Here is a 24,110-nt window from a genome sequence, read left to right as displayed (position 1 = left end):
AGATTTCTGTGAGTGACTCACAGGCTTATAGAGGTAGTCATGTGTACCAGCCATTAGCTTCATTTACTCTCCTCTTGGTGCCTTTAATTAAGAAGTGCCCCTGCCAGGAATGCCCTCCACTGTCTTTTCTGCTTGTCTAAATCATGTGCAAGGGTTCTGCCTCTATCAGACCATCAGGGAACTTGCTTGAACTGCCAGAGTTTGCCAAGCCCTCCTGCTTCTGAACTCTTGACAGTCTGATTAACACATGACCCTTGGCTAGCGGAAGCTGTAGGGCCCTGCTGATCTGGATTTCCACACTGGCCAGTAGTCCCAGAGGGCCTGGGACAAGGGACTTGCCTTATACAGCCAACTCTGCCCCAAACATCCCCAATATGGAGCCAGCTCCCTGAGCCTTGACTCCCAGATCTGGCAGGATTTTCCTGAATGAACATGGACGGTTTCATCATCTATAATATCAGGACTGTAATTTATTCAGCTTTCTTTGAGCACTTCTTTGTGCTCAGAAGGGCTTACAGAGATTCCAAAAATAAAAACGGTTCCATCACTCAAGGGGTTTGTAGTCTAGCAAGGAGACAAAATTACACTGTGATAATATCTCCATCACAGATTCTTAGGAGGTTTAATGAGATGAGAACCTTCTTTTCTTTCTCAAATATTTATTGAGCATCTACTATATACCAGGCCCTGGGGTTAGAGCCGCACATAAAACAGCACCAGTTCCTTCTCTCCCGGCCTTTTTGCCTGCACAACCCCAAGGGGACATGAAGGGACTCAGGAAGGTCTAAAGCTTTCCAACTGTGAAAGGCTTTTCTCTTGCAAAAGCAGCAGCCCCTGCCTCAGTTTGTACTTATTCCCTGCCCCAGGCCCTGAGATAAGTTGCTTAAATGAGTATGTGGTCAACCATAAAACTTCGCAAGAAAAATTTTTTTTTCAAATTAGAAAAAAAAAATTGCCATAGTCTCATCTATTGAACATTTTCTGGGGTTTCTTTTCAGACTTTTTTATACTCCTAGTTTTTCCCACTTGGTTACAATTATCCTGTATGTAGAATTTTGAATCTTGCCTCTTTCCTTGAACACAGAAGCATGCTCTATATTCTTTCAAATCTTCAATAAACATTTTTAATACTCTGTGGATGTATATAACCAAATATCTATTTTTTTGATGTTAAGATTGTTTCTCATTTTTTACTGTGACGAATAACACAGTGAGGAGCGCTTTTATGGGCAAAGCTTATTCCATATGTAATAGAAAATCCTGGAATTGGGGCCCCTGAGTCAGAAGGCATAGGCATCTAAAATTTTTAATACTTATCCAGAACTTTTACTTTTTCAAGGTGGCTGGAGTGTCAGTCTGTGCCCAGAAAAGTGTGACACCTCAGGCTTTCGTAGATGAATCAAGCTCCCTCCCACTCACATAGGGAACTCAAACCAGTGCTCCTCCAGCTGGAGCTGCATTGGAATCATGCAGAGGGCATGTCCTCCCACCCGGCCCTGGGCCCCTCCCCTGGCCAGAGTCTTGGTCTGGTGGGCAGGGGTGGAGCCTGAGATTCTGCATTTCTCACTGGGCCCCAGGTGATGCTGACACCACTGTCCCAAGGGCCACACTTAAAACCATAATTTAAGCAGTTATTTTCCACTGACTCACTATTAAAGATGTAAAACAAATAATAATAAACAAGTGGCCCTCAGAGTCCCTATTTGCCAAAAGTACCCAGCTCTTGAGAGTCCCTTGGACTGCAAGGAGATCCAACCAGTCCATTCTAAAAGAGATCAGTCCTGGGTGTTCTTTGGAAGGAATGATGCTAAAGCTGAAACTCCAGTACTTTGGCCACCCATGCGAAGAGTTGACTCATTGGAAAAGACTCTGATGCTGGGAGGGATTGGGGGCAGGAGGGAAAGGGGATGACAGAGGATGAGATGGCTGGATGGCATCACCGATTTAATGGACTTGAGTTTGAGTGAACTCTGGGAGTTGGTGATGGACAGAGAGGCCTGGCGTGCTGCGATTCATGGGGTCGCAAAGAGTCGGACACAACTGAGACTGAACTGAACTGAACTGACCTGACCCAGAATTTAGGTAAAGAAATTTTTTATCAATGTCATACATGCACTTGGTTTAGAGAATTAAATAGAAGTACAAGTCTAGGACTTCCCTGGTGGCACAGGGATAAGAATCTGCCTGCCAATGTAGGGGACATGGGTTTGATCCCTGGTCTGGGAAGATTCCATACACCATGGAGCAGTTAAGCCTGTGTGCCACAACCTCTGAGTCCAAGCTCTGGAGCCCCCAAGCCGCAACTACGGAGCCTATGTGCTGCAACTACTGAAGGCCATGCGCCTGGAACAAGAGAAGGCACCACCGTGAGAAGCCCTGCACCACTACGAAGAGTAGCCCCAGCTCTCTGCAACTTGAGACGGTCTGCACAAAGCAACAAAGACCCAGCACAGCCAAAAATTTAAAAAATAAATTAAAATTTTTAAAAAGAGGATAAACTTCCTTAAAAAATAAAATGTCAGCCTAAAATGAAAAAGAAAAAAAGTTCCCTGAAAAGGCTCTCACTTCTGCCTCTCAGAGGTAATACCTTCCCATTTTTCAGTTCTTCCTCCTATTATTTACTCTCATATTTCTAAATGATATTCTACTATTTCTTGATTTGTCCATCTGAGATATTATTGGTTGACTCCTTGTGATGGAAGGGAAGGATATAAAATTCTTCATCTACCACCTCCATCTTCCCATTAGAGTTGTTCACATTTTGGGGCTAAATCATATTCAATGTATACATCATTATGTCTATATAAATATTCCTCATAGCTCAGATGATAGAGCAACTGCCTGTAATGTAGGAGACCCAGGTTCAGTCCCTGGGTTGGGAAGACCCCCTGGAGAAGGAAATGGCAACCCACTCCAGTATTCTTGCTTGGGAAATCCCATGGACAGAGGAGCCTGGTGGGCTACAGTCCATAGGGTCACAAAGCGTGAAACACGACTGAGCGACTAACACACACACAAATCATATTCAATATATACATCATTCAGTTCAGTTCAGTCGCTCAGTCGTGTCTGACTCTTTGCAACCCCATGAATTGCAGCATGCCAGGCCTCCCTGTCCATCACCAACTCCTGGAATTCACTCAGACTCATGTCCATCGAGTCAGTGATGCCATTCAGCCATCTCATCCTCTGTCGTCCCCTTCTCCTCCTGCTTGTCTTTCCCAGCATCAGGGTCTTTTCAAATGAGTCAGTTCTTTGCATCAGGTGGCCAAAGTATTAGAATTTCAGCTTCAGCATCAGTCCTTCAAATGACTATTCAGGACTGATTTCCTTTAGTATGGACTGGTATACATCATTATGTCTATATAAATACTGTTCACTACCAAGCCAAGTGGTGTAAAATCATTTTACTTCCAATATTTGATTTTTTATGTTTTATGGAGTCATTTTTTAAATTTAATTTTTATTTTGTATTGGAGTATAGTTGATTTACAGTGTCGCATTAGTTTCAGGTGTACAGCAAAGTGGATCAGCTGTACATACACATGTATCTACTTTTTTTCAGATTCTTTTCCCATATAGGTTATTACACAGTATTGAATAGAGTTCCCTGTGCTATACAGCCGGTCCTTGTTGATTGCTTTATATAATGTCATTGTTCAGTCTCTCAGTCATATCTGACTCTTTGCAACCCCATGGACTGTAGCATGCCAGGCTTCCCTGTCCTTCACCATCTCCAAGAGCTTGCTCAAACTCATATCCATTGAGTCGGTGATGCCATCTAAGCATCTGGTCCTCTGTCACCCCCTTCTCCTATCTTCTATCTTTTCCAGCATCAGGGTCTTTTCAAATGAGTCAACTCTTCGCATTAGGTGGCCAAAGTATTGGAGTTTCAGCTTCAGCATCAGTCCTTCAAATGAATATTCAGGACTGATTTCCTTTAGGATGAACTGGTTGGATCTCCTTGCAGTCTAAGGAACTCTCAAGAGTCTTCTCCAACACCACAGTTTGAAAGCATCAATTGTGTGGCGCTCAGCCTTCTTTATGGTCCAATTCTCACATCCATACATGACTACTGGAAAGACAGACAGCAAAGTAATGTCTCTGCATTTTAATATGCTGTCTAGGTTGGTCATAGCTTTTCTTCCAAGGAGCAAGTGTCTTTTAATTTCATAGCTGCAGACACCATCTGCAGTGATTTTGGAGCCCAAGAAAATAAAGTCTGTCACTGTTTCCATTGTTTCCCCATCTATTTGCCATGAAGTGATGGGACTAGATGCCACGATCTTAGTTTTTTAAATGTTGAGTTTTAAGCCAGCTTTTTCATTCTCCTCTTTCACCTTCATTAAGAGGCTCTTTAATTCCTCTTTGTTTTCTGCCATAAGGGTGGTATCATCTGCATATCAGGTTATTGATATTTCTTCCTGCAATCTTGATTCCAGCTTGTGCTTCATCTAACCCAGCATTTGCAAGATATACTCTGCAAATAAGTTAAATAAGTAGGGTGACAATATATAGTGGTATGTATATGTTAATCCCAAAATTATGGAGTCATTTTTAACTGACTCATTTTATGTTGTTGTCATTAATTCTCCCAAATTCTCAACAGAACTGGAAAACCATCCAGTGCCAGGTTTCCTATCATCAAAGGCAACAACATGTAATCTATCAGTCCTATTTGTTTGGTTTATTCCTGCTCTATCAGTGTCCTAGGGCTGCTATAACAAGTTGCCGCTGGCTTAAAACAACAGAAATTTATTCTTTCCCACTGTGGGGACCAGAAGTTCAAAGTCAGGCTTTGCCAGGGCCAATTCCTTCTAAGGTCTCTGAGGGGCAACATGCTCTATGCCTTTGCCCCAGTTTCTGGCAGTCCTTGGTCTTATTTACCTGGTAGGAGCGTCACTCCAATTTCTGCCTCCATCTCGACATGGTCTTCTTCCCTTGTGTCTCTTCTCTTTGTCTGGGTCTCAGTGCCTTCTTAAAAAAATAACAGTCATATTGGATTAAGGCCCCTATAGATATGACCTCATCTTAACTAACGACACCTTAAAAGACCTTGTTTCCAGGAAAGGGTAAGCTCACACCTAAGGTTCTAAGGATATGAACCTTTGGGGTGGAGGGGGATATGCCATTTAACATAATCTACTATCCCGTGTTCTTTCTAAAGGAGCTTTCTGCCCTCTTGCTCTGCCCTCTGGTCGTTCTGTAGACTCACTCACTCTCTTAACCTTCACACTGAGTTTTTCTTCATCTCCTCCACAAATCCTATACCTTGACTTCTTGTTTCCCTATCTTTGGTTTACTCTTTGGTTGCGTTGGAGTTCATCCTCTGGTATCTGTCTAACAGAGAATGCATGGAAGCTACATTCTTTTGCACTCCATATCTAAACATACCTTTTTTATTTTAAGTATATTTACTTATTTGGCTGTCAGGTCTTAGTTGCGGCATGTGGGATCCAGTTCCCTGACCAGGGATTGAAGCCTGGCCCGCTGCGTGGGGAGGGAGAGTCTTAGCCCCTGGACCACCAGCGAAGTCCCTAAACATATCTTTGTTCAGCTTTCACACCTAACTTACAGTTTTCCTGGGCATAGAAATTAGGTTGAAAATTGTTTCCCCAGAATTTTGAAGGTCTTCTATTTTGGCATCTGGTGTTTTGGGACTTGCCATGTCATTCTGTTTCCCAAGGTTTTACTCACCTCTCTGTATAAGCTGCAGAATCTTCCCTCTGTCCCCTGTGATTTTTTTTCTTTTTTTCTTACTCTTTGATTGTGCCATGCAGGATGTGGAATCTTAGTTCCTCAACCAGGAATGGAACCTGTACCCCTTGCAGTGTAAGTGCAGAGTCTTTTTTTTAAAACCCTTGCCTGAAATCGACATGTACACACTGCTTTATTTATCTTTGGCCATGCTGGGTCTTTGCTGCCACAGGCTTTCTCTAGTTGTGGAGAACTGGGGCTACTCTCTAGTTGCCCTCTGCAGGCTTCTCATTGTGGTGGCGTCTCTCGTTGTGGAGCAGGGGTTCTAAGCACACGAGCTTCAGTAGTTTCATTAGTTCTAGGCTTGAGGGCCCTCGAGAGTGCAGGCTTCAGCAGCTGTGGCTCTCGGGGTCTAGAGCGCAGGCTCAGTCTGCAGCTCTCAGGCTTAGCTGCTCCTCTGCAGGTGGAATCTTTCTGGACCAGGGATCAAACCCAGGCCCCCTGCATTGGCAGGTGGATTCTTATCCACTGCACCACCAGGAAAGTCCAGAAGCATGGGGTCTTAATCGCTGGACTGTCAGGGAAGTCCCTGTCCCTTGCATTTTGAAATGTCATAGCAATGTGCCCCCATGCAAGTCTGTTTTCATCCTTTTTGCTGGTGAGTGGCGGTCCTTTGATCTGGAGACTCGCATCTGTCATTTCTTGGACAGTCTTCTTACACTGTCCCTTTGATCTTTTTTTTCCCTTTGGTTTTTATCCTCTCTTTCTGAAACTTTTAATCAGATGGTTCACATCCTGGAATTGACTTCTAATTTTCTCCTTTCTCTCCTCTTATTAATACTTTTCATTCCACACTTTGTGTTCTGGGCAATTCCTGGTCTTTATCTTCCAGACAATCTATGGAATTTTTTAAAGTCTTGATCATCATATATTTAGTTTCCAAGCCCTCTTCCTTGTTCTCTGAATGCTCCCTGTTTTCAACATCCTGTTTGTGTCTTGTAGAGGTAATCTTCCCTCTAATCTCTCTGATGATATTCCTTAGAATTGTTTTGTTCAAGTTCCTCCTACAGCCTGTATGGTCTATTTCCTCTGAGTTCCTTTTCTCTGCTTGTTTTGGTCTTTGTCTTTTATGTAACCAGCCTTCCTCAGATGTTGGTGACCTTGACCATTCATAATTAAGAATGAGTCACTTCAGTGTTGACTGAAGGCTGTCTGTGTGTGTGTGTGTGTCTGTGTGTGTCTGTGTGGGGTGGTGGTGGTGCTTGGGGGTTGGGTCACATCTCTCGTGGGAGACTGGGCTGGAAATGGCCACTGTGTTGGGGGTCCTCAGCATGGCTATCTCCAGGCCCTTTTTCTAAGGCCGTTTGCTTCCTCCGGGAGGAATCCTTTCATCTCCCACCTGGGGTGGAGGTTGGAGGGCTGGAGTAGTGTAGAATCCTGGCTGCTGGAGGTCTGAAAACTGAGCAGCCTGGGGATGGGACTCTTCTCAGTTAGGGGATAGATAGGCATGTCCGTTAGAAATAGAATCTGAGTTATATTTTATATAACTAAAAATTTTCTAGTAACCACAGTAAAAAAAATCTAGTTTCACTAATTAGTGAAATTCAATAGTGTATGTTATGTAACCCAATATAACCAAAATATCAACCTTTTAATGTATAATTTTTAAAATTGTTAATAACATATTTTACATTCTTTTATTCATGCCAGATCTTCCAAATCTGCTATCTTGTGCTTTTAGCACATCTCATCTGAGAGCAGCCACGTAGCAAGGGCTCAGAAGCCACACGTGGTGAGAGACAGCAGTATTGGGCAGCACAGGCGTAGACCAGCTCAGCTGAGAACCCCTCCCACCCTCTGCTGGGCCAGAGCCCCAGTCCTCCTTGGCTCAGTTGCCCCTGAGGATTCATTTCTGTTAGAGATGAACAGCTGACTATTTGGCTGTGGGAGGGTGGTTCTGACCACCTGGAGTGGTTACCTGCCTCCTGTCCAGACTTCCAAACCATCCCGCTGCCCACCCCCAGGCACAGAACAAGTGCCTTCTCAGAGGCACGCCCATGCAGCACTCATGCTTCAGCTTTCTCTGCTCTGGGACATCAGTCAGTTACTGCTCCTCTGCCAGCTGCCAGCTTCCTAAGTGTATTGACATCTCTCATCTGCTGTACCCTCCTTTTCCATTCTTTGGGCTTATAGGCTTGTAGCATTTTAATTTTTTACTGTCATTTTGAAGGGGTGTCAGTGAGAAACAGATAAATGTGTAACTTCAACTTAACATGTTCAACTAGAAGTCAGGAAATGTTCTTGTATTTTGTCTTTAAAATCCTTGTGTATTACAAGTCTCTAGTCTAAAATCTGTTTTTGTTTAAATGATGCCGATAGATTACATTATCAGTCAAATGGCTAAAGTTCTTACAAATCAATATTTGAATAGAACTGATTGTTCTCCTTTGGTCTTGTATCCCCTCACCAAATATCTCAGTTTGATAAAGGGGCTCCACCAGTGGCCTCCACAAGCTCGTGGTCCCCTCCCTTCTGCCCTGCAGCAGTCCTTCAGAGTGTGGCCCAAGCTTCCAGGATACCCCTGCCCCGAAGTGGCCTTCCCGATCTATCTGATCCTGCGTCAGTTCCCAAGGATTCCATGGCACCCTTGAAGCATGAAGCTGCTTATTTACACAGGATGGCAAGGAGGTTTCCATGGCAACTGGACCTCAGCATCTGCTCACTATCTGGCCTAGAGTCACCGATTGTCCTGTTTCTCATAAGGGTGTGGAAAATTGAGTCATCTCCCTTCTGCCTACCCACCCCCCGACCTTTATTTTTAACCCTCAGGTTCCCCAGCCATCTTTGTTGCTTCATGGGCTGTCACCAGGCACTTTCTGGAAGATGTTGGGTAAGCTGTCGGATGGAGAGGTAACAGAGTATATTTTATATTGTCCAGTTCTTTCAATAGGATGGACCCTTCTCTGAAGCTGTTATCTAGGAGAGGCCTATGTCTCAGACCTGGAGCCGCAGGCGGGTTCTCTGCCGTGCAGGCTGCTGAGTACCCAGCTCTCCTGGATATGTGTTTTCAGATATGCTGAGCCACCCTTCTGCTGCCCGATCAGCTCTGTGCCTGACAAGAGCTGTGCTGCTCAGGGAGGAAGCTCTAAGGACCGACCTAGCTTTTCTCTTCCTGGCAGCTCCCTCCTCCTGTCCTCCCGACATGGGATGTCTGAGTCCTGCAGACTCAGGAGAGCAGGAGAGTAGAAGCAGCTTTCAAATCCCTGATGGGTACAAAGAGATCTAGTCTCATTCTCTAAAGATTTGGCTCAGGATGAGCCTGGGGGCTACTGTGAGTGGGCTCACGGAAGGAAAGCTTGAAGGAAGCTGGGGAGGTGGTGAGGCAGCATGGCCACATGGGAGGCCATGTTTCATCATGTAATGACACAGCCAGGCCATGACGGACGAGGTGTAAAAGTGTCTTGCTGTCCAAATTCAGTCTAAAATAATCCTTTAAAATGAATTAATTCTCTCTAAGAAAAATCTGGATTTTTAATTTTTCTAGAACAAATGGAAAGTTCTGTCAACATTCCCTAGGTCCCTTGTGGCAAAAATGAGCTGGACAGAGTTGTGGCCACCTTAGACCAAGCGCAGTCTGTCTATTTGCCAAGTCCCCCATGCTCCCAGCCCTGTGCCTGATGTCCCCAGGGCTGAGGTCACATGACACTCACCCAGGCGCTTCACTTCCTGACACTTCACCTGCCTGGCTGCTGTTGGCCACCACGCTCCCCAGTGATCTTGACCATGCACTTGGCTCTGGGGTCCAGAATCTTCCATCTCAGATCTGTGTGCTTTTGCTCCCTAGACACTCACTGGGCTTGCCTGGAGCCTGGACGCTCCCCAGCCCTGGCGGTGCTCTTGGCAGCAGAAGATGGTCAGTCCTAAGGGTGTTAAGCCCACTGTCTACAGGGGGCAGGACCACAACGTCCTCCTTCCTGCAAAGGGCACCTCTGAGAACAGGTCTCTTCTAGTCAGCCCAGCTCCCCACTCCTAGTCATACCTGGCTGTCCCTCCCTAGGTGCTGGGACATCAATGCCAACGCGTCTATCTGGTGGGTCATCCGAGGGCCTGTGATCCTCTCCATCCTGGTAAGTAGCTAGCCCCCCTAATCTGGCTCCAATGGGAGAGACCAGAACAGTGACAGGCTTGCAGGGTGGAGGGCCTTGGCAAAGCCAGCATTGCTGCCTCCAGGTGTATGGAGGAATAAACCAGAGTTTCCAGAGTCTGGGCAGCAGCAGGAGAGTCTAGGAGCCCTGCCCCCAGAGACTGCCAGAGGGGAGGAGAGCGAGTCCAGAGCAAAAGCTTGCCTTGGCCTTGTCTGCTGGGAGCAGCTTCAGTGTACCAAGTAGAGCTCCTTACTCAGAGTGGCTAGCTCAGGTCTCTTGAGATTCTGCCTCCACTGTTTCAGATGGTTGGATCTTGATCATTTTTAAAGCATTCTGTGGTTGAACTGGGCAGACTCACTGAGCCAGGATCATAGAGCGGGTAGCACCTGGGGAAAGCCAAGGCTGCTGTGGTCTTGGCCTCTGTGGTGTGGTGATATGACAGGGCGGGAGGGCAGGCCTGAAGAGTTGGCCCCAGGGGCGAGATTCAGGAGTGACTCTTAGACAGAGCAGTTCAGGGTGTCTCCACCTTTGCTCTCCTGTCAACCTGGGAGCCTTTTAAAAATACCAGTAGCAGAGATTCAGGCTCTCCTTGTCCTGGGGAGGGGCCTGGGCACTAGGCTTGGTTTTACGTTCCAAGGTGATTCTGCTCTGCAGTCCAGAGCCCTGTAGCTGAGCCTGTGGGTGTGGCTAAGGATAAGGAAGATCCATGGGGGCGCGCCCTGGGGCAGCCCTTTTCCTAAGTAATGTGCACAGTCTCAGAGGGATGCCAAGACTACAGAACCAGGTGACAGAAAGTGCCCTTACTAGGCTCACAGGAGGGTTAGACTGGGCAACAGCCCCCTCTTCCACTAGCTCGCTGGCTTTCCTTGTGTGGCTGGTTGAAGGGGCCATCCCATAACCACTTTCCTTTTTTTTTTTCAAAAATAGTAGAATTGGGGGGGAAAAAATAGTAAAATTTGGGACTTCCCTCATGGTCCAGTGGTTAAGACTTGGCGCTCCAAATGCAGGGGTCATGGGTTCAATCCCTGGTCGAGGAACCGAATATCCTGCATGCTGCATGGTGTGGCCAAAAACCAAACAAACGAAAAAGAGTAGAATTTTACACCATCCTCCCTATTATCTCAACTCACAACAGGAGAGCTAGAAATTGTAGAGAAATCTGAGTAGCAGCCATGATAGGCCACTGAGTAGCTCAGGAGAGCATAATGACTTTTCCCTACTTCTGCTTCTCTTAGAGGGTGTGAAGGTCATTCATTAATTTGGAACCACTCAGGGTAGGAGTTAGGGTTAGAAACGTAGTGTCTGATACGGTTGTAATGCACAGTTATCACCAGTACAGAGGGTGTCTAGTGCTTTAAACACAACTTTATTTTTGCTGCCCTGATACATTGCTACCCAAAATCACTTTATGTTAATAAATAAATAATTTGATTATAATTTTGATTAGGCCAACTTTAGCATAGTGTTTTCTAATCTGACTAAATTAAACTTTAAGGGATAGTGAAAGATACTAGGCTTTCATTTCCTATATACAGTCTTAATACACTGAAAACTGTATACTGAAATCTGCTATTATTTATCAAAAGTTGTTTTTTGTCAGCTTGTCACATGTAAATAATGTCTGAACATTTTTTATTAGCATAATAATATGGCATAAAAATATTGACTATTCTATCACTAATTATGTTATACAAAGAATGTGCTTGTTTTATGTTAAATCAAAATATATTCTCGCTTCTAAAATAATAGTAATAGAATTCATATAAAAGTGCAAAAATACAAAATGTATTTTTAAAAAAGGACTAAAATCACCCATATTTGTAGCACCTAGATGGACATTATGATGCTGTGCTTTTCTGTCCTGTAATTTTCTTTGAGTGCATGTACTTTTTCAAAATGCTTATTATAGTTTTGTGTCCTGGTTTGTTTTTTTTCCCTTAGCAGTAGATGTAAACTTTCCAATGTCACTTGAAATTATATGATCAACTGCTGTGCTATAGCTGCTAAATACTGAGCCAGTTTCCTTGCTATAATTCTGGGACTTTGACAGGCCAGCCCAGGAGAGCCCCAGGGCCCAGGCTGATTTCATGAGACTGTGGTCTCTCTAGTGATTGAGGATATTGGTGGGGGTGGGGGCATTCCTGATGCCAAGTATCTCTCTCCCAGCCTGTCACGGGGCCCAGAATTCCACTATTTAAGGTTCATTCTTGGGATAGTTAAAATTTTCCCTTTTGCTTTCAAATGCTTCCTATTAAATACAACTCAAAGGCAAAAAATAAAAGAGCCTTTGTTAGTTTATACCATGTACAGCTTACAGCAAGATCCACAAAGAGTGAGCTGAGAAGTGTCCTGACCAGGGATGCTGAGCTGGGGTCCTAGACATGCCACTAATCCTGTGTCTTCTGGCAAGTGGCCATAGGCCCCCAGGCTACTCGTCTGAACAATGAGGGTGCCCGCCCAGTCAGTTCCACTGATCCCTGCTTCTGCAAAATGATTCTGGAGCTGGTGGGTGAGGGGAGGACAGAGGGTGCTATATGGGCAACCTCGTAGTGTGGCTGGCACTGGGCACTACTGGAGTGGGGCAAATGATGCCAAAAGCAACAGACTCTGGTCCCTGTCCTTTAGAAAGGCAGGATTGAATTGGCAGTTAATGAACACATACAGATGCTTGCACTTGGCCCCTTGCAAGTATTTCAAGTGCCCTTACAAGTAGCATCATCCCTAACTACAATAAATCAGGAAAAGGAGGTGATCAAGAAGGCTTCCTGGAGCTGGTGATTGAGCTGCAGAACGACTGTAAGTCTCTGAAGCAGTGGTTCTCAAAATGTGGCCTCTAAACTGGCAGCTTCACTGGGGACCTTGTTAAGAATGCAAATTCCCCTGTGGTCCAGTGGTTAGGACTCTGGGCCTTCACTGCCGAGGGCCTGGTCCCTGGTGGGGAAACCAAGATTCTGCAAGCTGCAGATAAAAGAAAGAAAGAAAGAAAAAAAAGCAAATTAAACCATAACTGTTGGGGGCGGAGCCCAGCAATCTGCACCTTAAACTTTGAGAACCTCTGCTTGTAAAGCCTTTGCTACTTGGGCATAGTCCAAGGCCCAGCTTTGGCATTCATTCCCTGGAGCTTGGTAGAAATGCTGGATCTCAGGCCTGCATTTTAATAAGATTCCAAAACATTCCAATTGTGAGTGATCCACCCTGCGACTGAGCAGACCTCAGAGCTCCTGCAGCCCAGGAGTGGAGGCTGAGCCATGGAAGACAGTGTGTTTCTCCAGGACTGGGTGTGCTGGAGGGCGTGACATGCCGTCTTGCTGTGGCTACACTGCCTTCCCTGCCTGGGGCTGGAGCCAGGAGAGGTGGCCGGAAAGCAGATCATCTTTAGCCTCACCTCTGTCTTGTGTTTTACAGATTAATTTCATCCTTTTTATAAACATTCTAAGAATCCTGATGAGAAAACTTAGAACTCAAGAAACAAGAGGAAATGAAGTGAACCATTATAAGTAAGTGGAAGGCAAAGACAGGCACTCAGTCAGTCAGCAGGCATTTATGGAACACCTACTGTTTACCCAGCTGGTGCTCGACATTATAGAGGTAGAGGAGGAGGAAGAACTGGGACCTCATCCTGGGGAGTTTACAGTGGGGTGGAGGGAAGGAGGGGTGGGTCCTTTCCTCTGCATAGAACTGCCCTGGAGATGGGGAGAAAAGAAATCTAAGCAGGACCCCTGTAGGCAAATATCTCATCCTTGGGACAAGGCTAGGGAGTCAGGGGCCCAAATTCAAGTTTTTATGGGGACGGTGGCTCTCCTTATCTGTGCGTTTTGCATCCAAGGATTCAACCAACCTTGGATTGCAGATTGCAAATATTTGGGGAAAAAAATCCAAATCAAAACATTTTCATTGTATGAGGTATTATAAGTAATCTACCCACTCCAGTGTTCTTGCCTGGAGAATCCCAGGGATGGGGGAGCCTGGTGGGCTGCCGTCTCTGGGGTCGCACAGAGTCGGACACCACTGAAGCGACTTAGCAGCAGCAGCAGCAGCAGAGATTATTTAAATATATGGGGCATGTGCATAGATTTAAGCAAATACCCCATTTCATATAAGCGACTTGAGCATCCAAGGATTTCATTGTCTGCAGAGGGTCTGGAGCCAATCCCCATGGGTGCCAAGGGTCGACTGTGTATTTTCCAGCTTTCACTATACCTTCACCAGATTTTCAAGATAATGTGATTCAAAAATACTTTAAAACCTTTGAGATGGTCAAGAAAGATGATGTATTAGTCTACTCAGGCTACCATAGCAAGACACCACTAAAGTGGTGACTTAAGTGGCTGACTTAAATAAGAGAAACTTAATTCCTCACTATTCTGGAGGCTAGAAGCCTAGGAATAAGGTGTTGGCAGATTTGAATTCTCTGGAGGCCTCACTCCTTGGCTTGTATACAGCCACTTTCTTGATGAGTCCTCACATGACCTTTTCTCTATACATGTGCAATCCCCATATCTCTTCTTAAAAGGACACCAGTTGATTAGACTACAGTCCCACCCTGATGGCCTCATTTAAACTTCATCACCTCTTCATAGTCCCTATCTGCATATACAGTCACATTCTGAGGTAATAGGGGTTAGTTAGAGCTTCAACTTAAAATTTTTTTTGTGGGGAGGGGGATACAGTTCAGCCCATGACAAATGTTAAAGATAAATCAGTGTCCACCAGAGGCTTTCTCTGTGATGTTCTGGGTTCTCAGAATCTGGCAGAGGCATGGATGACTTGGTGACAGATTTTCCTATGGTATCTTTAGAGCAGTGGCTCTGAAGTAGGGTCATGCTGGGGATCAAGAATAAAGTTGCCAGATAAAATACAGGATGCCCAGTTTAATCCGAGGCTTGGATAAATAGCTAATAGTTTTTTTTGGTACCTACACCAAAAAAAAAAAAACAAAAACCAACAACTATCTGTTGCTTATCTGAAATTCAAATTGAACTGGGCATCCTGTATTTTTGTTTGCTAAATTTGGCAACCTACCCTGGGAAGAAAATAAAAGAGCTTCTCCTTACAGATATTCATTATCCAACAAATGAGAATGGTGGCTTTGCTAATAATATGTTAGACAGTGTGTGATATCTTAATAGTAACATATGCACATATGTTATAGCGTTATTCCTGTGGCTATGGGTTCAAAGCATTTTACTGATAAGGTTGCATAATCCAAGAGTTTGGAGAGTGGCCATGGACTGGTAAGTATTGAATCCAGGTACAGGGTATGTGGGAGCTGGAGATTTTCCATAATGAAAGTTAAACAAGCAGTGGGGACACCGTGGCAGAGCCTCCTGCAGTCAGGCAAGATGGGGGTGCTTGTGGGTGTGGGGTTGCCTGAGACTGCAGTGCCTCTGTGTCCCCAGGCGTCTGGCCAAGTCCACCCTCCTGCTGATCCCCCTCTTTGGAATCCACTACATCATCTTCGCCTTCTCCCCCGAGGATGCCATGGAGATCCAGCTGTTTTTTGAATTGGCCCTTGGCTCATTCCAGGTAAGCTCCAGGGACGGCAACTTTAAGGTGAAAGGAGGCATTCTTTCTCCTTAGAGAGGCCAAAACCCAGATCTTCCCGAAGGCAGAGGAGTGCCTCATCTGGCAGAGACCCAAGAGAGGCAGGGGCAGGACCTCACTGTGCTGTGTGACCCTCAGTGGGTCCCAAGTTCCCCACCAGTCACGTGTCATATGGGGGTGGGAGATGCAACTCAGGAGAGAGAGGCTGACTCCAGGGAGGATAGAAGGGAATGTAACCCTGGTGCACTAGCTCACACAGCTCTCGGTAGTTAGAGACAATGCAAGCACTGAGGGCTTGAGCTGAGCCATCACGGAGTGGAGGGGGCAAGAAGATGAGCATAGCGGAAGAGGAGGGTGGGGTGGAAGGCGGTGTAGAAGAATATCCTCATCTGCACACTGGGAAGTCCATAAAAAGCCCCAAGCTGAAAAATCCAGAAGTAACCACATCAGCACATTATGCCGAATCAGTCAGGAGAGTTCCAAGTCTGAGGAACAGGAAACAGGGGCAAGGAGGTCAGGAGGCTAGTTTTTTTTTTCTTTTCTTTTTGTTTTGGCGACAAGAGACATTTGACTCTCTGAAACAAATTACATACACAATTTACTAAAAATAAAAACCAACTTTAAAAAAAGGGGAAAAAGGGGAGAGGAGAAATGACATACCTACTAATTCAACAAGATGGTGTAGTTAAAAAATATAGTAAACCTATTTGGTCAGAAGGGACTTTTAACATGAATCCCAAACTTCACAATGTTGTTTATTTACTCATAACTATCTCCTTCCAAAAATAATATGATGTAGCTTTCAGAGAAAACATACAAAGGACAAAAAATAAGCAGATGAGGGATCAGTGAATAAAGGAAGTAAAGCCAAAATTGAGTTCATACACAGAAACAAATTTGATGAAGTTCTCTAAAGAGGGGAGAAGTGTGTCATAAATTTTGGTCTGGAGCTTCCCAGTAGCCAAAGCAGAGGCAGAAACACACTCTGTTTCTGTTTCAAGACTTAGATGTAAGCAGCCTGGTTCCCAGGGAAAACCTAGAATTATAGTTTTGGGGCCTGAGAGAAATCTCTCCCAGTGGGTTTTCCTGAAGAAGCCAGCTTGTCATCAACACACAGACCATCCACAGAGACTTCCTCACCTGGGAAGGCCTTGACCTCAGGGTGAGGCTGGGTGCCTCCCTCATTCCTGGAGTTCTGTTCAGGACAGGGTGTGCCCAGGGTCATCTCCCCCTGTACTGCTCAGGTTCCAGGGAAGACACATCACTGGGAACGCATTCCTGAGTGCAGTTTGGCCCTAACCCCTGCCTGCAGACCCCACCCCAGGGCTGTCCCGCTGCACTCTTCTGAGCCTCTTCTCTGCCCAAAGACTCTTGCCGGCACCCCAGACCCCTGGAGACCTAGTCTCTGTGTATAATCCATGAGCTTTTTCTCTGGATCAGGAAGTTTCCGTGTAACATGGGGGAAGGTTGGGCTCACTATGGCCCTTTTTATCAGGTGGGCGGGGCTGTCCAAAGATGGGTGGAAGGTCTTGACCCAGCTGACAGAATTGGGTAGTGACCCCAATGAGAACCTGGAGACCCAGGACTGCATAGATGAGGACTTCCTGTCTCTGGAACTAGGCTTGTGGCTAGGGCTGCAGACTACACCCAATGGAAGGCCATTTGGCTCCTCTCTGGGGACGTGCTTATTAACAGAAAACCAAAAGTACTTTCCTAAATGTTCCCATAGGAATGTTTTAGTTCAGTTCAGTTCAGTCGCTCAGTCATGTCTGACTATTTGTGACCCTACGGACTGCAGCATGCCAGGCTTCCCTGTCCATCACCAACTCCCAGAGCTTACTCAGACTCATGTCTATTGAGTCGGTGATGCCATCCAACCATCTCATCCTCTGTCATCCCCTTCTCCTCCTGCTTCAACCTTTTCCAGCATCAGGGTCTTTTCAGATGAGTCAGTTCTTCGCATCAGGTGGCCAATGTCTTAGAATTTCAGCTTCAGCATCAGTCCTTCCAATGAAAATTCAGGACTGATTTCCTTTAGGATTGACTGGTTGGATCTCCTTGCAGTCCAAGGGACTCTCAAGAGTCTTCTCCAATACCACAGTTCAAAAGCATCAATTCTTCGGCGCTCAGCTTTCTTCATAGTCCAACTCTCACATCCATACATGACTACTGGAAAAACCATAGCTTTGACTAGATGGACCTTTGTTGGAAAAGTAATGTCTATGCTTTTTAATATGCTGTCTAGGTTGGTCATAGCTTTTTTTCCAAGGAGCAAGCATCTTTTAATTTCATGGCTGCAGTTACCACCTGCAGTGATTTTGGATCCCCCCAAAATAAAGTCTGTCACTGTTTCCATTGTTTCCCCATCTATTTGCCATGAAATGATGGGACAGGATGCCATGATTTCAGTTTTCTGAATATTGAGTTTTAAGCCAGCTTTTAAACTCTCCGCTTTCACTTTCATCAAGAGGCTGTTTAGTTCTTCTTCGCTTTCTGCCAAAAGGGTGGTGTCATCTGCATATCTGAGGTTATTGATGTTTTTCCCAGAAATCTTGATTCCAGCTTGTGCTTTATTCCAGCCCATAGGAATGTTTACAAAGAAAAAAAAGATCTTTAAGGGTGTTTTTTTAAAAAAAAAAAGAACCACTGTTCAAATACAAACATATATATCATTTTATTATATTTTATACATATATAGTGATATAATAAATATTTTTTAAATTCTGTATTATGGAAATTTTTTCCACATACAAAAGTCAAATGAGCAATATAATGAACCTGCATATAGCCCTTACCCTTCTGTGACCTGTCCTATTTCACCTCCATCCACTCCCCATCTCTCATCATTTTAAGCAAACTCAAGCCATCATGTTATTTCAAACGTAAACATTTTAGTATATACTTTCTGAAAGACAAGAACTTAAAGGACACACGCAGAACCACAATACCATTATCACCATCATATATTTCTAAAGACTGAAGTTTATTAGGGGCTTCCCTGGTGGCTGACAGTAAAAAATCCGCCTGTAGTACAGTAGATCTGGGTTCGTTCCCTGAGTTGAGACAATCTTCTGAAGAAGGGAATGGCTACCCACTCTAACAGTGTTGCCTGGAGAACCCCATGGACAGAGGAGCCCGACAGGCTACAGTCCACGGGGTTGCAGAGTCAGTTCCTCCTAATTATAGAAATACTTGCTTACTGAGGAAAATTTGGAAGTAAGGAGAAGTTAAAATAGAAAGGCAAATTCATCCAAACTCTTATAACCCAATGTAATAACCTCTGTTAAAATGGTGTGTTTATTTCTAAGTCTCCTTTCTATCCAAGAAGACATATACATGTACACACACTTACACACATGTAATTGAGATCATGATGTATGGTTTTTTAACCCTCCTTGTTATATTTAATTCTCTATCATTCCATCATGAAGATTTTTCCAGCTCACTAAAATTCTTCAGAGACTGCATTTGTAATGACTGTATAAAACTGGTATTTCCTAAACTTGTTGGCTGTGGGAGGCCACCCTCTACTTACCTGGGGCACATCTAACCTGCCCTCACCCAGGGCTCCGGCCCTCACTTGAGCAGAGAGACTGTGTCTCAGCATCTCTGATGCTGGGCAACCCCGGTCCAGTGAGGGGCAGCAGCCTGACCTCCAGCTCCAGGCCCACCAAAACCTGTGACTCAAGTCCCTCACCTGGAAGCAGGGATCCTCCCTGCCTACCTTCCAGAGATCTGGCAAGAATTAAGTGAAGCACCTGGAACCCAGAAGCCATGATTACATAGGCTAAGCTGTGGCCCAAATCCAGCTCTGGTTTATTGCAAAGCCTGCCTTTCACACTCTCTGACAGCAACTCCTAGTCATTGATGCCCATTTGAACCATCTGGGGCTCTTTCAGAGCTGCTGCTGGCCCCACCCCAGACATTCGGATTTGGGGCACACAGTGCACCTGGGCCAGAACTCCCCAGTGATCCTCGTGTGCAGCCAAACGGAAACCACTGCCCTGAGTACATGTTCCTGCCCCACCCCCATAGTCCCCGTTTTGTGTGACATCATCCATGTCTGAGACTCCAGAGCAGATCCTTCCAATTTGTCTCTAAAACTCTTGTTAGAATGCCGGGATCCCAGAGCAGTTCCGTGTATGAAACCCACTATAAAGGGGCTGGTTCATCCCTCTTTGGAGTCCCGTCCATGTCTTAAGTAGCCAGGAGCAGGCCTGGTTGGCACTGGGAGGAGGGGTTGGGCTACCTGCAGTCAGGGCTGTGGTACCCAGGCCTCTGTGGGGCAGGGTGCTCACCAGCCGAGGAGGCCTGAGGGCAGAGCCTATTAGGAAGGGCAGGCTGGCCTTCGAGGGTCCTTAGGTGAGCTGGACATCCAGACTGCTAGACCCTGTTCAAAGCTCATTGTTCCATATAAGACTTAGGCCTCAAATCCCACATCTCAGCCTGGAGTCCCTGCCTGGGGGGCTCCATACCAGGATTCTGGGGATCCCATTGGGAAAAGAGGAGTCTGGATGCTGGAGAGGGAGGGTCCTGATAGGCACGATGCCCACCCCACCAGGGAACTTAAAAGCAAACGTAGCCTTGAGGCCTCTGACCTTGGAGATGTGAGTGGGGAGTCAGGCCTCCTGTTCGCTGGCTGAGACCTGCACTTGAGCTCTGTCAGACTTCAGTTGCATTAAGCAGAAGTTGCTAACTCAGCCGCAGGGACCAGGCAGGTCACTGGACTTAATAAGGGAGGCCTTCCAGGAGAAGCAGGGCTTGGTGACACCTGAGGCACGCCCATCCTGCCTGGAGCTGAGTAGGTGGAGCAGCCATGTGAACCCCTGGGCCTGGGTGGGCTCATTTGCAGGACCAGCTGGAAATCTGGAGAGGTTTAAACAGGGATAGCTACTCAGATAGAAAGACAAATCTGTGACTGTGTGGTCAGAGCAGAGCTCTGGGCGGGATGGACAAGTCTCACATTCCACCGCTCCCTGCTTCTCCCAGATGGCCCACCTTACTAATTCCCATGACCTGCCTGGTCACCGAGGTTGAGTTAGCAGCCTCTATTCAGTGTAACGGAGAAGGCAATTGCAACCCACTCCAGTACTCTTGCCTGGAAAATCCCATGGACGGAGGAGCCTGGTAGGCTGCAGTCCATAGGGTCACTAAGAGTCGGACACGACTGAGCTACTTCACTTTTCACTTTCCTGCCTTGGAGAAGGAAATGGCAACCCACTCCAGTGTTCTTGCCTGGAGAATCCCAGGGATGGCAGAGCCTGGTGGGCTGCTGCTGTCTATGGGGTTGCACAGAGTCGGACACGACTGAAGCGACTTAGCAGCAGCAGCATTTAATGTAACTGACACCACCCTGGCACAGGGCAACTCCCTGGACCCGGGGTCATTTTTGCCCCCAAGAGTCTCAGTCTGTGTGGGTGATGCCAGCACAGCTGGGTGCACTGCAAGGCCAGAAGAGGAAGCCCCTATTCCCTCTGGGGTAGCAGAAATGTGGGAAGGCTCTGGAATAGTCATGGGGAGAAGTGAGCCTGGGGCTGGTGATGAAAGGACCCCAGGGGACTAGGAGGCCGAATGCTGGAGCCCCGCACCAATCCCGTTGCCCCTGCTTCCTCCGCAGGGCCTGGTGGTGGCCGTCCTCTACTGCTTCCTCAATGGGGAGGTGAGTGTTCCAGGGTTGCTCTGCTGCCTGGGGAGCTCCCTTGTCATTGGATTGTGGTTCAGAAGGGCCACCTGGAAAGGGTGGCAGGGAGCGGGGTATGGTGTGGGTGGGGGAGACCAGGGCCTCCTGGCTCAAAATCTGTCTTCCAGGAGTCTGAGCTCACTTAACAGGAGCAACAGAATCACCCAGAGGCCTCGTTAAAACAACTGCTGGGTCCTACCTTGTTTCTAAACAGGCAAAAATGCATCCCTTAGGTCTGGGCTGGAGGCTGAGAATGTTTTAACAGGCACTCCAGGTGATTCTAACCCTCCAGCAAATTCAGGAAATGGAAAGTGCAGGCACCCCAACCCTAACAGAGGCTGCTGACTGCTGGTTGCCTGATGAGTGACCTCGGTCACTCCCCTGATCTGGGCCTCAGGCTTCCCATCTGTAAAGAGAGTAACTCTGGTGAAACGTCTGCCCCTCCGTCCTCAGAGACCTCCAAAGAGTGTGACTGCTGAGCAGGGTTGGGGGAGCTGCACACTTAACTTTCAGTCTCTGCGCTTGCCCAGAGCATCTGGGTCGGATCAGGAGGCTCCTGGCACAGAGGCCGTGCAGTTGACATTAGTTGAACATGGTACTGCATGCAAACAAACCCTTCCTGTGGCTGTCAATCATCTGGTTCACCCCACTTGAATGGGAGTAGCCTCTGATTTTTTTCCAAAAGTCAAGCATCAAACCTAGCCCCAAATGCTTTGCTGCTGCAGCTGGGGGTTGTAAAGGAAATTCCAAAGAGTAGCCCCCTGGTCCCTAGATGAGTTCTGAGCTACAGTGGCTTCATGTGGACGTGTCCAATTGTCCCAGGTGACCATCTGGAGATTGTGGAACGATCACAGGCCCCTTCTGCAGGATAGGTTTGCTGAGGTTGCTGGTGAAAGGTCCCAAGGGAAAGGGGCCCCTCAGTATCTATGGATGTCAGGGCTGAAAATGGTAAATCTGAGTGGAGGGGAAAGCATGCCCTCCGGGCAGGAGTGGCAGAGCCTGTGCTGAGGCCCCAGTGGAAAAAGCAGGACTCGGACAAAGATCGCCCTTCCCTCCTGACTGACTCCTGGTCTCCGGGGGCAGGTGCAGCTGGAAGTTCAGAAGAAGTGGCGGCAGTGGCACCTCCGTGAGCTCCCATTGCGGCCCGTGGCCCCCAGCTCCTCCTTCAGCAACGGCATCAAGGCCAGCACCTCGGAGCAGAGTCGGGCCACCCATAGGACCAGTGTCATCTGAGGCTGGTCACCCTAGGTCCTGAGGGCTGACCACTGCAGTAGGAGAGCCTGCCTTTCTGCCGGATGCCGTGTGGTCTCTCCAGTGACTATTACACCCCTCCTCCTGGCCTTGGGGTGGGTTGTGGTGATGATTCCTCAGAACTGATGGGGCCTGGGACAGCAAAAGGGCCTGGGATTCAGATCTGTTGAGTTTCCTGGAAAGAGTAGTTCAGGGGTCCCAGGAGAGGGCAGGGAAATAAATGGTAACTGGGATGAGACTTGGTATTTGTCAGTCTTCTTGTCCTTGAGACGCAAGGTGGAGGATGATGTCCCTTGCTACTTTCTGGAGAAGGGGGCTTCCCTGACCTCCCTGCTCCAGTTTTCAGGAATAAGCTTAGAAGCCCAGTGAACCGGAAGATAGTGAGGAATAATGAAGCCTGGTGTGCTGCAGTCCATGGGGTCATAAAGAATCAGACATGACTTAGCAACTCAACAATAACCAGTGAACCAGAGAAATTGGCCTTGCCCTTGGCCTCCCCAGCCCTCATTGCAACTCACCCATCCAGCTCTTACCCCGGGGCCTTCAAGACAACTCGATGAAGTTGCAGGGAACCTTTTAATGACCCTAACAAGGGATGAGGCACCCTGTTATTCCTGCTTTCAGTTATCTTTGGTAATGGTGGTTTAGACACTAAGTCATGTCTGACTCTTGCGACCCCATGGACGGTAGCCCATCAGGCTCCTCTGTCCATGGGATTCTCCAGGCAAGAATACTGAAGTGGGTTGCCATTTCCTTCTCGAGGATCTTCCCGACCCAGGGATCGAACCCAGGTCTCCTGCATTGCAGGAAGATTCTTTACCGACTTAGCTATGAGGGAAGCCCTCAGTTATCTGTAGTACTGCAGCAAATGGGGCAGAAGAGAAACTGGTTCACCAAGGTCCTGTGACTTGACCAAGATACCCAGCTGGAAGTGGCAGCTCAGTGCAGGACTTTTGATTTTAAATCCCCAGGCTCGCTCCAAGGCTGTCTGTCTTCCCTGCTCCCAGGTCGGGATGAATGGGGGCCTGTCTCCCTGTCCTACTGGGAATTTTCATCTTATCCTTAACTCTCTGGATCTCAGTTCCCTCGCATATCAGCATTCCTTCTCTGCTGGACATGTGAAGATTAAAGGACTGAATATTTGAACCTTTTTACAAAGCACTGCCTACATGCTCAGGGAAAGCAGTGCTCAGGGAAAGCATTCGGGACAGAAGCAGAGGTGACCCCTCCCCCCAGAGTAGAGGGAAGGGCATCTTGCTGGTGGGTGGGCCCAGCTCTAGTCCTGGCTTTGGGTGACCTGGACAAGTGGCCCTGGCCCCCAACTTCTGCATCTCACCCCTGCAGACAAGGAGGTCACCCTCTCTCACCTCATAGACCACCCCTGGGGTGAAAAGGCCAGCTTGCCCATTTTCCAGGGCTAAGAATACATGTCAGCCTGTATGGTTGATATAACTTTCTCCAGAGACCCCTATGAACTCTGCATCTTCGAATCAAGAAAAAAAAATCACGAGGTATAGGCACCCAGAAAGAGGACCTGGCAGGCAGAAACCCAAACCTCATGAGGCCAGAATGAACCAGGGAAGGCCTGAGCTCATCAGGTCAGGGAGGGGCTCGGGGCTAGTATAGAATGAAATAGGCTGAGGGTGGGGAAAAAAAACCCCACCTACTGGGCAGAAAAGGGACTGAAAAGGGGGCAATTTAATGCACAAAAGTATAAAGCAGCCAGCAAGGGTGGAAATCTTCATTGGTTCCTATCTCCTTCATCTGCAGGCCCCTGTATCTAGGCTGGTTGT

General features: G+C 46.9%; 1 protein-coding gene across 4 annotated transcripts in view; it reads left to right on the top strand.

The window, feature by feature from the left end:
• SCTR (secretin receptor) overlaps window positions 1-22,555 on the top strand; it is a 74,728-nt gene extending 52,173 nt beyond the window's left edge. Inside the window, exons 8-13 of one of the 4 annotated variants that reach the window (XR_009490579.1) lie at window positions 8,527-8,587; window positions 9,755-9,824; window positions 13,248-13,339; window positions 15,242-15,368; window positions 17,425-21,045; window positions 22,150-22,204. Coding sequence is in view for 3 of the 4 variants with exons in the window: in XM_059874680.1 (XP_059730663.1) it covers window positions 8,527-8,587; window positions 9,755-9,824; window positions 13,248-13,339; window positions 15,242-15,368; window positions 21,004-21,246 (593 nt within the window). In the remaining variant the exon portion in view is untranslated. 4 annotated transcript variants of the gene reach the window in all.
• The last annotated feature ends 1,555 nt before the right edge of the window (window positions 22,556-24,110 follow it).

This window comes from Bos taurus, chromosome 2 (assembly GCF_002263795.3).
Source record: "Bos taurus isolate L1 Dominette 01449 registration number 42190680 breed Hereford chromosome 2, ARS-UCD2.0, whole genome shotgun sequence".
NCBI classification, from domain to species: domain Eukaryota; kingdom Metazoa; phylum Chordata; class Mammalia; order Artiodactyla; family Bovidae; genus Bos; species Bos taurus.
Note: the sequence above shows the minus strand (reverse complement) of the source record. Positions and strands in the feature narration are given on the sequence as shown.